General features: G+C 52.0%; 2 protein-coding genes across 2 annotated transcripts in view; one reads left to right on the top strand and one right to left on the bottom strand.

The window, feature by feature from the left end:
* LRRC72 (leucine rich repeat containing 72) overlaps positions 1-8,026 on the bottom strand; it is a 41,826-nt gene extending 33,800 nt beyond the window's left edge. Inside the window, 2 exon segments of the mRNA XM_040434064.1 lie at positions 7,526-7,599; positions 8,015-8,026. Of these exon segments, the coding sequence (XP_040289998.1) occupies positions 7,526-7,599; positions 8,015-8,026 (86 nt within the window).
* Positions 8,027-8,086: 60 nt separating this feature from the next.
* On the top strand, positions 8,087-16,085 carry LOC121001965 (pre-mRNA-splicing factor syf2). Its single transcript, XM_040433250.1, has 7 exons — positions 8,087-8,202; positions 9,069-9,170; positions 10,365-10,490; positions 10,599-10,716; positions 10,979-11,069; positions 15,048-15,146; positions 15,683-16,085. Exons 1-7 carry the CDS (start codon positions 8,164-8,166, stop codon positions 15,846-15,848), a joined length of 741 nt encoding a protein of 246 aa, XP_040289184.1. The 5' UTR covers positions 8,087-8,163; the 3' UTR covers positions 15,849-16,085.
* The last annotated feature ends 167 nt before the right edge of the window (positions 16,086-16,252 follow it).

Genomic DNA, 16,252 nt, shown 5'->3' with positions numbered 1-16,252 from the left:
CATGGTACCAGAATACACTACATGACCCCCCCCCCCCCCCCACACACAGAGATATGCACCCTCATGGTAACAGACTACACCACATGCCCCCCTACCAGACTGACCCACCCCATAACCCCCTCACAGACCTACACCCTCATGGGCCCCAGAATACACCACATGCCCCCCTCACAGATTAACCCCTCCATGTCCCCAGAATACACCACATGCCCCCTCACAGATTAACCCCCCCCATAATACACCACGTGCCCCCTCACAGATTAACCCCCCATGTCCCCAGAATACACCCCCCTCACAGATTAACCCCTCCATGTCCCCAGAATACACCACATGCCCCCTCACAGATTAACCCCCCATAATACACCACATTCCCCCTCACAGATTAACCCGCCATGTCCCCAGAATACACCCCCCTCACAGATTAACCCCCCCATGTCCCCAGAATACACCACATGCCCCCCCACCCCATAGATCTGCACCCTCATGGTGCCAGAATACACCCACATGCCGCCCCCCCATAGATCTGCACCCTCATGGCACCAGAATACACCCACATGCCGCCCCCCCATAGATCTGCACCCTCATGGCACCAGAATACACCCACATGCCTCCCCCCATAGATCTGCACCCTCATGGCACCAGAATACACCCACATGCCGCCCCCCATAGATCTGCACCCTCATGGCACCAGAATACACCCACATGCCGCCCCCCCCATAGATCTGCACCCTCATGGCACCAGAATACACCACATGCCCCCCCATAGATCTGCACCCTCATGGCACCAGAATACACCACATGCCCCCCCCCCCTCACAGATTGACCCCCCTCCCCCCACGGTACCAGAATACACTACATGACACCCCCCCCCCCTTGGAGATTGACCCCCCCCACACAGATCTGCACCCTCATGGCTCCAGAATACACCCACATGCCCCCCCCCCCATAGATCTGCACCCTCATGCCCCCAGAATACACCCACATGCCCCCCCCATAAATCTTCACCCTAATGACCCCAGAATACACCACATGCCCCCCCCCCACAGATCTGCACCCTCAAGGTACCAGAATACACTACATGACCCCCCCCCCTTGGAGATTGACCCCACACACAGATATGCACCCTCATGGCGCCAGAATACACCCACATGCCCCCCCCCCCCATAGATCTGCACCCTCATGGCGCCAGAATACACCCACATGCCCCCCCCCCCATAGATCTGCACCCTCATGGCGCCAGAATACACCCACATGCCCCCCCCCCCATAGATCTGCACCCTCATGGCGCCAGAATACACCCACATGCCCCCCCCCATAGATCTGCACCCTCATGGCGCTAGAATACACCACATGCCCCCCCCTCACAGATTGACCCCCTCCCCCCCCCACAGATCTGCACCCTCATGGTACCAGAATACACTGCATGACGACCCCCCCACACAGATATGCACCCTCATGGCCCCAGAATACACCACATGCCCCCCTCACGTCCCCAGAATACACCACATCCCCCCCCCATAGATCTGCACCCTCATGGCCCCAGAATACACCACATGCCCCCCTCACAGATTAACCCCCCCCCCTGTCCCTAGAATACACCACATGCCCCACTCACAGATTAACCCCCCCCCCATGTCCCCGGAATATACCACATGCCCCCCCCTCACAGATTGACCCCCTCCCCCCCCCCACAGATCTGCACCCTCATGGTACCAGAATACACTGCATGACGACCCCCCCACACAGATATGCACCCTCATGGCCCCAGAATACACCACATGCCCCCCTCACGTCCCCAGAATACACCACATCCCCCCCCATAGATCTGCACCCTCATGGCCCCAGAATACACCACATGCCCCCCTCACAGATTAACCCCCCCCCCATGTCCCCAGAATATACCACATGCCCCCCTCACAGATTAACCCCCCCCCATGTCCCCGGAATATACCACATGCCCCCCTCACAGATTAACCCCCCCCATGTCCCCAGAATATACCACATGCCCCCCTCACAGATTAACCCCCCCCATGTCCCCAGAATATACCACATGCCCCCTCACAGATTAACCCCCCCCATGTCCCCAGAATACACCACATGCCCCCTCCCTTCACAGATCTGTAACCTGCCTCCTCATGTATGCGCTCCTATGGACTCTAGCTCTGCAGCACATCCAGGCACACACAGCTCCTCCTCCTTCACAAGCTCCTGCAGTCTGGGTTTATAAGCACTTCCCACACTTGACCATGTGACCATGAAGGAGCATGTGACCAGTGACGTCACAGACCTCGTTCTAACAACTCCACTCTAGCATCTACCGTTCCATCAGAGCTGATGGTGCTCCACTGGCCTTGGCAAGGCCCTGTCCAACAGGGACGAGGGCCTGCTGCACGCCCTTCCCCTTGCAGGGGGTAAGCTAGACTGACTTCTGCAGGGCTCGTCCAGGAGGGACCAGGGCCTGCTGCCTTCCCCATCCAGAGGCTACTCTCAACTCCTCACTAACTAGAAACTCCTCCCTCTCTAGAGAGGGCTAGAATGGAAAAACTAGCTCTGCCAAGATTGCCGCCATCTGCTGGTGGACCAGGTACATTACACTTTAACATTACATTACAGAAAAAAGGATATGCACATTTGTAGGGCTTGGAATAAATACACAAGATGACATTAGACCAACCGTAGGAGATAATAGAGGGGCACAAAAGGTGGTAATGCCACTCTGGGGCGTTACATTGGAAATCTCATTCCAAAGCCAGGGGCGTTCATACGGAGCTGGGCCCTCTTGAAGGTGTAATGGGCTCCAGTCTTCTTAGAAGACTTCCTAGAAGATTTTGGAAATGTATGCTGTGTTTGTGAGGTCAGGCGCTGATGTTGGGGAGAAGATCTGCCTTACAACCCTCCCTCTAATTCATCCCAATGGTAAGGTCCAAGCTCATGTTCCTCCACATTAAACACCCCTCCCCCCTTGCCCGTGTGGCGCTTGCTTTGAGCCTGGGGTGCAGACATATTTAGCAGGAACCACCAGACTGCTACCACAAAGGTGGAGAGGACAACGTGTCCAATGTCTGTATATACTGCAGAATTAACATTACCCTTCACTGGAAATAAGGGGTCAAACCCCAAGAAACTCCCCCACGGCGGGCACTATAGATTCTGGTAGGTAGCGCTCTCCGGGCCTCCACCAAACCCAGATTCCTCCATCAGACAGCTCAGTGAGAGGAGATTCATTACTTCAGAGAACGTTTCCACTGCTCCAGTTCATGCGTGCTTTACACCACCGCCTGGCATTGTGCATGCTGGCCTTAGACTTGAGTGCAGCTGCTCCACCACCATGGAGACCTATTTCATGATGCTCCTGAGGCTCATGTCACTTTTAGAGGCTGCTGGGACTCCACGCGCTTCAGCACAACCCCGTTCTGTAAATGTGTGTCCACAGCACTTCATGGCCCAACTGTAGTTCCTCCTACACACCGGACTCTGAGAGCCGACAGGTGACCGGGCAGATCCAGCGGATCAGGGTTGTCAGCAACAGGCACAGAGCTCTTCAGTACCAGCTGCACTACCATGGATGGAAATGACATGGACATGTGTTGGATCTGATGCTCCTGTTTGCAGCGGCATCCCGGATCCAGCGGCTGTCCCGCTGTGGGGGAGGTATGTCCCACTTTCCGGCTGCTGTCTCTGCGTCCATAGGAAGCAGAGAGCCGGCATCATTCCTGCTCCATCATTCCTGCTGGCTCTCCACACCTCTGGTCTGTGCGGGGGCGGGGCCGTCCAGCAGTCAGCCTCAGCTCCGCCTCCTCCACAGACCAGGGCAGCCGATGTCCTGCTGCTGCTGCTAGGAAGCATTCTGTGAGGGGCACAATGTGGGCATATTACTGGGGGCACAATGTGGGCATATTACTGGGGGCACAATGTGGGCATATAACTGGGGGCACAATGTGGGCATATAACTGGGGGCACAATGTGGGCATATTACTGGGGGCACAATGTGGGCATATAACTGAGGGGCACAATGTGGGCATATTACTGGGGGCACAATGTGGGCATATTACTGGGGGCACAATGTGGGCATATTACTGGGGGCACAATGTGGGCATATTACTGGGGGCACAATAGGGGCATATAACTGGGGGGCACAATGTGGGCATATTACTGGGGGCACAATGTGGGCATATTACTGGGGGCACAATGTGGGCATATTACTGGGGGCACAATGTGGGCATATTACTGGGGGCACAATGTGGGCATATAACTGGGGGCACAATGTGGGCATATAACTGGGGGCACAATGTGGGCATATTACTGGGGGCACAATGTGGGCATATAACTGAGGGGCACAATGTGGGCATATTACTGGGGGCACAATGTGGGCATATTACTGGGGGCACAATGTGGGCATATTACTGGGGGCACAATAGGGGCATATAACTGGGGGGCACAATGTGGGCATATTACTGGGGGCACAATGTGGGCATATTACTGGGGGCACAATGTGGGCATATTACTGGGGGCACAATGTGGGCATATTACTGGGGGGCACAATGTGGGCATATAACTGGGGGCACAATGTGGGCATATAACTGGGGGCACAATGTGGGCATATTACTGGGGGCACAATGTGGGCATATTACTGGGGGCACAATGTGGGCATATTACTGGGGGCACAATGTGGGCATATTACTGGGGGGCACAATGTGGGCATATTACTGGGGGCACAATGTGGGCATATTACTGGGGGCACAATGTGGGCATATTACTGGGGGCACAATGTGGGCATATAACTGGGGGCACAATGTGGGCATATTACTGGGGGCACAATGTGGGCATATTACTGGGGGCACAATGTGGGCATATTACTGGGGGGCACAATGTGTCTTTGTTCGTTTACAAAGTTGGGAGGTATGCAATGGGTGCACCTAAAATACCTGAACTCAATAATTATGATGGGGGTTCACATACTTTTGCCCTTAGGGTGCTGGTACACACATTTATGGCTGAACCATGGATGTGTTGAACACGTCTGGTCGCCCCTGGGTCATTTTGGGGTGAGCTGCTCCACTGTAGTGCGTCCTCCGCCCTCGCTCACCTTCATATCCAATGTTCTCCTCTCACATCAGTGGCACACGGTGCTCTGCAGCTTCCACCTCTCTTCTTCACAATGCTGCCACGTGTCCGCTCACCAAACACCTTCACCACAGCAGCAGAGAACAGTTCACACTGCACAGGTTCAGAAATACCGCCACCTGGGGCCCGAAGACAAGGAATATGTGTGCAGACAGCCTATCACACCTTATATACCCATGGAGCCAGCTCTCAACACCTTATATACCCACCGAGCCAGCTCAGCACACCTTATATACCCACCGAGCCAGCCCCCAACACCTTATATACCCACTGAGCCAGCTTACCACACCTTATATACCCACTGAGCCAGCTCCCCACACCTTATATACCCACTGAGCCAGCTCACCACACCTTATATACCCACCGAGCCAACTCACCACACCTTATATACCCACTGAGCCAGCTCCCCACACCTTATATACCCACCGAGCCAACTCACCACACCTTATATATCCACCGAGTCAGCTCTCCACACCTTATATACCCACCGAGCCAGCTCCCCACACTTTACATACCCACTAAGCCAGCTCACCACACTTTATATACCCACCGAGCCAACTCACCACACCTTATATACCCACCGAGCCAGCTCACCACACCTTATATACCCACCGAGCCAGCTCCCCACACCTTATATACCCACCGAGCCAGCTCACCACACCTTATATACCCACCGAGCCAGCTCCCCACACTTTACATACCCACTGAGCCAGCTCACCACACCTTATATACCCACCGAGCCAGCTCACCACACCTTATATACCCACCGAGCCAGCTCCCCACACCTTATATACCCACCGAGCCAGCTCCCCACACCTTATATACCCACCGAGCCAGCTCCCCACACCTTATATACCCACCGAGCCAGCTCCCCACACCTTATATACCCACCGAGCCAGCTCCCCACACCTTATATACCCACTGAGCCAGCTCCCCACACCTTATATACCCACCGAGCCAGCTCACCACACCTTATATACCCACTGAGCCAGCTCCCCACACCTTATATACCTACCTAGCCAGCTCCCCACACCTTATATACCCACCGAGCCAGCTCACCACACCTTATATACCCACTGAGCCAGCTCCCCACACCTTATATACCTACTGAGCCAACTCACCACACATTATATACCCACCGAGCCAGCTCCCCACACCTTATATACCCACTGAGCCAGCTCACCACACCTTATATACCCACCGAGCCAACTCACCACACCTTATATACCCACTGAGCCAGCTCCCCACACCTTATATACCCACCGAGCCAACTCACCACACCTTATATATCCACCGAGTCAGCTCTCCACACCTTATATACCCACCGAGCCAGCTCCCCACACTTTACATACCCACTGAGCCAGCTCACCACACCTTATATACCCACCGAGCCAGCTCACCACACCTTATATACCCACCGAGCCAGCTCCCCACACCTTATATACCCACCGAGCCAGCTCCCCACACCTTATATACCCACCGAGCCAGCTCCCCACACCTTATATACCCACCGAGCCAGCTCCCCACACCTTATATACCCACCGAGCCAGCTCCCCACACCTTATATACCCACCGAGCCAGCTCCCCACACCTTATATACCCACCGAGCCAGCTCACCACACCTTATATACCCACTGAGCCAGCTCCCCACACCTTATATACCCACGGAGCCAACTCACCACACCTTATATACCCACTGAGCCAGCTCACCGCACCTTATATACCCACCGAGCCAGCTCACCACACCTTATATACCCACCGAGCCAACTAACCACACCTTATATACCCACTGAGACAGCTCACCACACCTTATATACCGACGAGCCAGCTCCCCACACCTTATATACCCACCGAGCCAGCTCCCCACACCTTATATACCCACCGAGCCAGCTCCCCACACCTTATATACCCACCGAGCCAACTCACCACACCTTATATACCCACTGAGCCAGCTCCCCACACCTTATATACCTACCTAGCCAGCTCCCCACACCTTATATACCCACTGAGCCAGCTCACCACACCTTATATACCCACCGAGCCAACTCACCACACCTTATATACCCACCGAGCCATCTCCCCACACCTTATATACCCACTGAGCCAGCTCACCACACCTTATATACCCACTGAGCCATCTCCCCACACCTTATATACCCACCGAGCCAGCTCACCACACCTTATATACCCACCGAGCCAGCTCACCACACCTTATATACCCACCGAGCCAGCTCACCACACAGGACTCCTTCATGAACTACTTGCTGCCAACCTCTAGAGTAGGAAGTCAGAATAATGGGACTGAACCGCGTGTTATTACAAGTTGCCAATGTAGGTCCAATGAGATAGATAATCGATAGAAGGTACACGGTGACGTACACATACCGGCTGTGGTACTTACCTTCTGCCCAGGTAGAGCTCGCACACGTCGCCGTCGCTCCTGTAGCCGCACTTCTGGATCTGCTCCTCTATGATCTGTATAGACATGTACATGATGTGCCGTTATCGCCCTGCGCTGACAGCGGCGTTACCTCACTGATAATAAGTCGATACCGCGGATGGATAGAATTAATAATCATAACCACAGAAATAACAAGCGGAAAATCAAGTCTTGGAGAATCAGAAAAACACGTCTGCTTCCCTTCAGTAATAGCGCCACGCCAGTCCCCTGGTGGCATGTGGTATTGTCTCAGTCCCATTTACTTCAGTGGAGCTGCACTGCAATACCAGGCACAGCCCATGGTCAGGGGTGGCGCTGTCGCTGGAAGGAAGCCGCGGTGTTTGTGTAATATCGGCGTCCTGTCCGTTATTAACATGGCGGTAATTACCAGTATGACACTATTACTATTATTACAAGTCCCACTCCCCTCATCTCATACATTGCACTCACCGTGGTCGCCATGTTCGCGTCTCCCGTTGCTAGGAGACACCAGTGTTGCCTGGTGATAGGACGCGCCGGAAGTACGTCACACGCACGTAACGCCCTCACGTCTGCTTAACGTAGTGCGGGCGGAAGTTTTTTGGGGATTTAGAATCAAGATGGCGACCGAGGGGAAAGAAGTGGAAGAGAGGGAGCAGGTGAGCGGGTGAAAGGTCCCCGGCCCCTGGGCACAGCGGAGGGCAGGTGTTGTAGTCAGTGAGAATTCTGGGGTGATAGCGGACTACAACTCTCAGCAGCTCCTCATTCTGATGTGTTTGGTATGCCTGGAGTTGTAGTTGTTCAGTGTGGGCTGTTATGTTATACTGGGCCTTGTATTTCTTCACCGCTGTCTTTCAGGCTCTGCTGGGCCTTGTAGTTCTTCACCGCTGTCTTTCAGGCTCTGCTGGGCCTTGTAGTTCTTCACTGCTGTCTTTCAGGCTCTGCTGGGCCTTCTAGTTCTTCACTGCTGTCTTTCAGGCTCTGCTGGGCCTTGTAGTTCTTCACCGCTGTCTTTCAGTCCATGCTGGGCCTTGTAGTTCTTCACCGCTGTCTTTCAGTCCCTGCTGGGCCTTCTAGTAGTTCTTTACCGCTGGCTTTCAGTCCCTGCTGGGCCTTGTAGTTCTTCACTGCTGGCTTTCAGGTTCTGCTGGGCCTTGTAGTAGTACTTCACCGCTGTCTTTTTGGTCTGTGCTGGGACTTATAGTTCTCCACTGCTGTCTTTGTGCTGGGGCTTGTAGTTCTTTGCCGCTGTCTTTTAGACTGTGTGCTGGGGCTTGCGGTTTTTCAGCATGGTTCAGCCTTTCTATGCTGGAACTTGTAGTTCTTCACCGCAGTTTATTTGGCAATCCTCTGGGGGGGATTTTCTGCACTGACTCCCAGTGCTCCCACTATCAGACACTGCAGCCAGCCTCTCCCTAGCTTGGAATGGCAGATAACAGGGAGCAGTAGATCCTCGTCGCCTGCACATTGAGCAGAGCCGGGAGCTTTCTGTCCCTTTAACTTGACCTCTTCTGAATATTCGTAGGTGTCTTCAGAGGACGAGGAGCCGTCAACTTCGGCGGAAGATCTGGCTGCGCAGAAGCGGGTGGAGCGCTTAAGAAAATTCCGAGAACTGCACCTGAAAAGGGTGAGAAATGTGTCCTGTTCTTAGGGTGACGTATAATGTGACGGGGGGGGGGGGGGGGGGACTGCTCACTCCCAGAACAGGGACAGTCGGAGCCCAGCCCCTGAGGTGTGTCTGACAATCTAGTCGCCAGCGCATTACATGAAGTTGTCAGGCAGCTGGGCCATAGCCCCCAGTGTGTGTCAGATTACTCCGGACTGATGGCAGGGGGGCTACACAAAGTATTACACACATCGGCAGCACAAATCTCTGATAATCTGTTTATCCCTTTTAAGCCCCCTGTATCCACAGAATATGGGTTAAGTATCTGATCGGTGGGGGTCCAGCTGCTGGGACCCCTGACCATCGCAAAGATGAGGCCCTGGACTGAACGGAGTGCTGGTCAAGCATGCGCGCTGCCGCTCCTCCGTTCACTGTACTCCGCTTCTATCTGCAGCCCCATGTATGTGTGACCGTCACACCCATCACTTCAGCGGCTCCAAACCTCATTTTTGTCATCAGTGGGGAACTCTGGTGTGGTCAGACTGGTCAGATACTGGGACAACCCCCATAGAGGGGGGGCAGACACACATGCATGTCTGCCGCTCCATCCTTCGCCCCCGTAGGTCAGCTGTTTTTCGGCTGCTCCATTGTGTAGTGGACCATTCTGGTTACTGCAGCGCTGCTCCCATTGAAGCGAATAGTAACCAGTTCTGTCCAGTACACAGCAGGCGGAGCCGTATACTTCTGCTGCCGGAGCTACCGCAGAACAGCTGATTGGCGGAGATGCCAGGTGTTGGACCCCCCGGCGAACAGCTTAGGACAGGCCGTGCATATAGAAGCTGCGGACATCCCCTTTAAACGTTCTATGTTGAATTGTCAGACTGGGAAACAAATCTATTGATTTCATTAACCATTTCTGAGCGATGTTGCACAAGTGGTGGGTAAGGCTACTTTCACATCTGCATTTTTACCAGCAATGGGGCCGCCTGCCGCATTTGACCGTATCAGGCGTAGCTGGATACCGCCATTCACAGGCGGACCCCATTGACTACCGCCCTGGTTTTTGTTCAGCCGGATCCCATTGTAGTCAATAGGGCCATACACCGTTGGATCCATATCTGGCTATGCCGGGTATTGTGATATCCGGAAGGTTGTTCCTAAGATTTAAAAAACAGATGCTGGAAATAAATAAAAAAGACTTTGTTCATTTTACAGAATGAAGCGCGAAAACTGAATCACCAGGAAGTGGTGGAGGAGGACAAGAGGCAGAAGTTACCCACTAACTGGGAGGCTCGGAAAGCTCGACTGGAGTGGGAGCTAAAGGAGGAGGAACGAAAGAAGGTAAGTGTGGGCTCGTAACGTACATCCGTGAATCCAGAGAGATCCTGGACCATAGAGATGGTGCCATGAGAATCTGCTCCTCACCTTTGTCTTGCTGCTCCGACCTAGGAATGTGCCGCTAATGGGGTGGATTACAAGAGAGCGAAACTACTGGAGATCAGTGCAGACGAGGCCGACAGGTGGGAGAGGAAGAAGAAGAAAAAGAACCCAGATATAGGATTCTCAGGTAGGTTGCCGAAGACTGTCACTATACGACCAGTAAAGGCTGGTTTGGGGGGGGCAGAATATTTTATTCCTGGCACTTAGGTGACCCAGGATCATCAGAGCCATAGTGTCAAAGGCATCATGCAATATGTGGGTTATGGCCTTTAATTATGGGGAACTCCGAGCCCAGAGTGTAGGTTGTCTGTACATGTGGCCTGTGAAATGCTGTCTTCTGTACGGGGGGGTCTTCCAGCTGTTCATGTACAATGACTTGTTCTTGGCAGATTATGCAGCTGCACAACTGCGACAGTACCAGAGACTGACGAGACAGATCAAACCAGACATGGAGGAGTATGAGAAGGAGCGAGACAAACAGTAAGTCATCTATACAGCACCTACCCCAGACTGTATCTGCTAAAGAACATCCCATGCCTTAGACAGTACCTGACTGAGAGTGCCCCCCAATGGGGAGACCCCATAGGCGGCTCCTTTGCATCCCATGAATAGAGCCAGCCAGTGAGTGACTCCCCCATATGTACACCTGTCACAGAGTACGTCCTATAGACTCCACGGCCTCCACACCCAGGTTCAGAGTATGACCCCCTAAGACAGAAGTGCCAGGTGGATACGCTGGGGATTATCTGCGGCAGAACTGCGTGTGGAAAATCCAAACTTATAAAAAATAAAATGCACCAAGAAGGAGTTGTTGGGATGAAGCTTTCTTCTGTGATTAATGATCATCAATGTAAGTGATTACAATATGAGGGCTCATGCACACTGCCGTAAGTGTGTTGCTGTCCGCAAATCGTGTATCTGCAAAACACTGATCCCAGCCCTGTGCATGCTACCGTTTTCTTTTTCACTTCACTACAAATGTCGTATCTGAGTCATCAAAACGAACAGGAATAGGAGTCCTATCTTTTTTTTTTTTTTGCGGGGCCACAGAACTGACCTGCGCATGCAGACAGCATTGTAATCAATGCGTCCAAGTTTATTGGGGAAACCGGTACAATTGAAAGGAGACTCTGACAGTGTTGGGCTACCTCTGGCCTGGACACAAGAGGAGATGCGCCCTCTGGCCTGGACACAAGAGGAGATGCGCCCTCTGGCCTGGACACAAGAGGAGATGCGCCCTCTGGCCTGGACACAAGAGGAGATGCGCCCTCTGGCCTGGACACAAGAGGAGATGCGCCCTCTGGCCTGGACACAAGAGGAGATGCGCCCTCTGGCCTGGACACAAGAGGAGATGCGCCCTCTGGCCTGGACACAAGAGGAGATGCGCCCTCTGGCCTGGACACAAGAGGAGATGCGCCCTCTGGCCTGGACACAAGAGGAGATGCGCCCTCTGGCCTGGACACAAGAGGAGATGCGCCCTCTGGCCTGGACACAAGAGGAGATGCGCCCTCTGGCCTGGACACAAGAGGAGATGCGCCCTCTGGCCTGGACACAAGAGGAGATGCGCCCTCTGGCCTGGACACAAGAGGAGATGCGCCCTCTGGCCTGGACACAAGAGGAGATGCGCCCTCTGGCCTGGACACAAGAGGAGATGCGCCCTCTGGCCTGGACACAAGAGGAGATGCGCCCTCTGGCCTGGACACAAGAGGAGATGCGCCCTCTGGCCTGGACACAAGAGGAGATGCGCCCTCTGGCCTGGACACAAGAGGAGATGCGCCCTCTGGCCTGGACACAAGAGGAGATGCGCCCTCTGGCCTGGACACAAGAGGAGATGCGCCCTCTGGCCTGGACACAAGAGGAGATGCGCCCTCTGGCCTGGACACAAGAGGAGATGCCAGTTGGAAACTCTGCCATGAGAGGACCACTTGTGGTGGCAGGACGTCCTGCACATATAGTTGAGCTGTGTCCCTCGTATCACTACTAGGGGTGACTGACTTTGGTATACAGATCACACCAGGCAGGATTGAAGCGCTCGCCACGAGGCCTCCATACTCTCTCGACCATCGTGGGGTCCCAAACAGAACTTGGATTCATCACTAAAGACAATATGGTTCCAGTGTGTAGTCGTCCAGGTTTCGTTCACGACGTCACTGCAAACAAAGGGAACAGTTTTTGGCTGTAAATGGCAGGACTTGTCACCGTGACGCCAAATTTTCTTCTGCTAAGCATCTGGAAATGATCCAGGCAGAGACAGGGGGTGTAATGAAGGAGCCTCCTGTGTCTGGATGGTGGACAACAAAACTGGGAGCTGCTTTTGCTTGTTGGAGGATCAAACGATCCTGTCTACTGATGTCTGTCTGGGACGGCCAGAGCCCATTCGCCGTGACTACCGTATGTGCGCTGGTGTAACCACCGCTCCCAACACCTCCTAATGGCTGGTGCAGAACTGCCTAAATGGTTGGCAATTGAGCAAAACGGCTATCCTGCTTCTCTCAGTCCAATGATGCGTCCCCCTCACTGGGTAAAATGTATTCAAGTGCATCACAGAGGCATGTATCGCAGTCAACGTTATTTATTATTATTATTTTTTTGTATGTGTATGTATAAAAAATATATATATATCCGTATTTTTCGCTTTATAAGACGCCCTTCTTTTCCCCCAAAAGTAGGGGGAAAATGGCCGTGCATCTTATAAAGTGAATATTAGTGAGCGCTTCTATTATGAAAGTGCTCACTAGTATACATTATAGGGCTGCACAGCGGAATTGCCTAGTATCACAGAACATGGAGCGCGCTGCTGTCAGCGCGCTCCATGTTCCCTCAGAAGCACAGGGGAGAAGGAAGCAGTCTCTCCCTCCCCCCTGTGCTGCTGCTGCCGATAAGAAGAGAGAGGGGCGGAGGAGGGGAGGGACTGCGCCACCAATGATAATTAACCTTTAATACAGATACAGGAGGCGGGTGTCGGCGGCAGAAACACACATAGCCGGCACAGGCCTCTGACAGAGCTGCGATCAGCGGCAGTTAGAGGTCGGGTGCCGGCTATGTGTTTCTGCCGCCGGCACCCGCCTCCTGTATCTGTATTAAAGGTTAATTATCATTGGTGGCGCAGTGCACCCCGCCCCACCAGTATTAAAAACATTGATGGCGCAGTGTGCCCCGCCCCCTTCCACAGTATTAAAATCGTTGGTGGCAGTGACCACAGGGTCCCCTCACCTCCTCTCATTGGTGGTGCGGTGGCAGCTTCTGATTGGAGCCCCAGCAGTGTAATCCTGGGGCTCCGGTCGGTTACCATGGCAGCCAGGACGCTACTGAAGCCCTGGCTGCCATGGTAATCTCCCTGCTGCTGTGTGTACTATGCACAGGGCAGCAGGGAGAGTGTGAGGTCCTATTCACCCTAATAGAGCTTTATCAGGGTGAATAGGACAAGGGATGAAAAGGTCCCAGGTTCTGGTCCCTAAGGGGGTGGAAATGGTTCTTAAATAAACTGTTAAAAAAAATAAAAATAATACACCAAAATAGTATAAATAAAAAAAATATTACATATCGCCACGTCTGAATTAAAAAAAATGGCGAATCGTGCAGTTTCTCTTTTCTTTTACAGCGTTCACCGTATAAGAGAGATTTTTATATTTTGGACTTTTCAGACATGGCGATATGTAATATTTTTTTATTTATTGTGTATATATTTTATATGTAAAATTGGGAAAGGGGGTGATTTATACTATTTTAGTGTATTTTTAAAAAAAAAAATTTTAATTTTTTTTTAGTCACCTTGTTTCTCCACAAAATAGGATCTGACTGTTCTATTATGGGCCGGACGTTCCATAAAATGCGGAATGCACGCGGCTTTTTTTGGTGGTTTTTTTATTTTTTTCGCGTGGTATCAAATCTTATTGAGTATCGCAATACTTTTTTATGGTATCGAAACCAAATCAAAATTTTGGTATCAAAACAACCTTAGTGTACATATATTACTTATCCTGTACTGATCCTGAGTTACATCCTGTATTATACTCCAGAGCTGCACTCACTATTCTGCTGGTGGAGTCACTGTGTACATACATTACTTATCCTGTACTGATCCTGAGTTACATCCTGTATTATACTCCAGAGCTGCACTCACTATTCTGCTGGTGCAGTCACTGAGTACATACATTACTTATCCTGTACTGATCCTGAGTTACATCCTGTATTATACTCCAGAGCTGCACTCACTATTCTGCTGGTGGAGTCACTGTGTACATACATTACATTACTTATCCTGTACTGATCCTGAGTTACATCCTGTATTATACTCCAGAGCTGCACTCCCTATTCTGCTGGTGCAGTCACTGTGTACATACATTACTTATCCTGAGTTACATCCTGTATTATACTCCAGAGCTGCACTCACTATTCTGCTGGCTGTACATTGTATTCTGTATATAACACACTGTGCTCTTTGCTCATTTATTCTAGCGGTGAAAGCTTCTACCCGACATCTGACACACTCTACCATGGAACACATGTCCCATCCAAGGATGGCATTGACAGAATGGTCACCGACCTGGAGAAACAGTAAGCACTTTATACCTCGCTGCCGCATATTCTCACATTTGCTGTACCTATAGGGGCCGATGCCAGTGTAAATGCTTAGGAGATGTTCTCTCCACCACCTTTTATTGTAAGATGCCGCACATTAATAAACACTTTATTCAGTAAAGGATGAGAGGATCCTAATGAATACACCCTGGTGATCAGGGGAATCCTTAATGATCAGATAGACCTAGATCCCAGGCAAACCCAGGTGTGGGTGCCTGATTGTATTGTCTGCAGTCAAGGCATCACAAATCCCCATTACTGCAAAGAATGAATACAGATTTGTTAACCCCATACCATATATAAATAAAAAAACTGTGGTTTCTTTTTTTTTATGCCCGACTGCAGTCACCACTAGGGGGAGCTCACTGCATATAGAATTTTACAGCTCCCATTGCACCCTCTGATCAGCCCGTCTTCTGTAAGATCCTGGTAGTGACACATAATGGGTTTCTTTTAGCATACAGTGGTAAGGGGTGCTTTTTTAAAAGAAAATTTTTTTTTCTGTGTCGCAGGATTGAGAAGCGCGAGAAATACAGTCGCCGCCGGGCGTACAACGACGACGCTGATATCGATTACATCAATGAGAGGAACGCGAAGTTCAACAAGAAAGCGGAGAGGTTTTATGGGAAGTACACGGCCGAGATCAAACAGAACCTGGAGAGAGGCACCGCCGTCTAGGGGCTCGTCGCTGGCCTGCAGCTCTCCGGGGTTTCCCTTTAAGACGTCTCGGGGTCTGCGTCTTGTGTTTTATATGTTTTCTTTACTGGTTTGCTTTGTACATACGGAAATGACTGTCCATAATAAAATGTATTCCTGGTGAATGGAAGTCAACGGTTCAGGCAGGAGAGGTCTTCACATAAGGCTTATTGCACACGAACGTGTGCGGTCCGTATTGTGGATCCGCAGTACACAGGCACCGTTCCGTGTATTCACAGATGCGGACCCATTCACTTCAATGGATCCGGAGATGCGGAAGGGTGCGGAACGGAACCCTACGGAGTGCTTCTGTGGGGTTTTGTCCCGTACTTCCATTCCGCAAAAAGATTGAACATGCCCTATCTTTTTGCGGAACGGGCGAATCG

Source organism: Bufo bufo, chromosome 5 (genome assembly GCF_905171765.1).
Source record: "Bufo bufo chromosome 5, aBufBuf1.1, whole genome shotgun sequence".
In the NCBI taxonomy this organism is placed as follows: Eukaryota; Metazoa; Chordata; class Amphibia; order Anura; family Bufonidae; genus Bufo; species Bufo bufo.
Note: the sequence above shows the minus strand (reverse complement) of the source record. Positions and strands in the feature narration are given on the sequence as shown.

What these genes read in the sequence shown, in the direction of transcription:
- LOC121001965 (XM_040433250.1), top strand. Translation starts at nt 8,164, where the DNA reads ATGGCGACCGAGGGGAAAGAAGTGGAAGAGAGGGAGCAG. An exon ending in AGGAGGAGGAACGAAAGAAG is followed by an intron (nt 10,491 to 10,598) that starts GTAAGTGTGGGC and finishes GCTCCGACCTAG; the next exon opens with GAATGTGCCGCTAATGGGGT. An exon ending in GTCACCGACCTGGAGAAACA is followed by an intron (nt 15,147 to 15,682) that starts GTAAGCACTTTA and finishes TCTGTGTCGCAG; the next exon opens with GATTGAGAAGCGCGAGAAAT.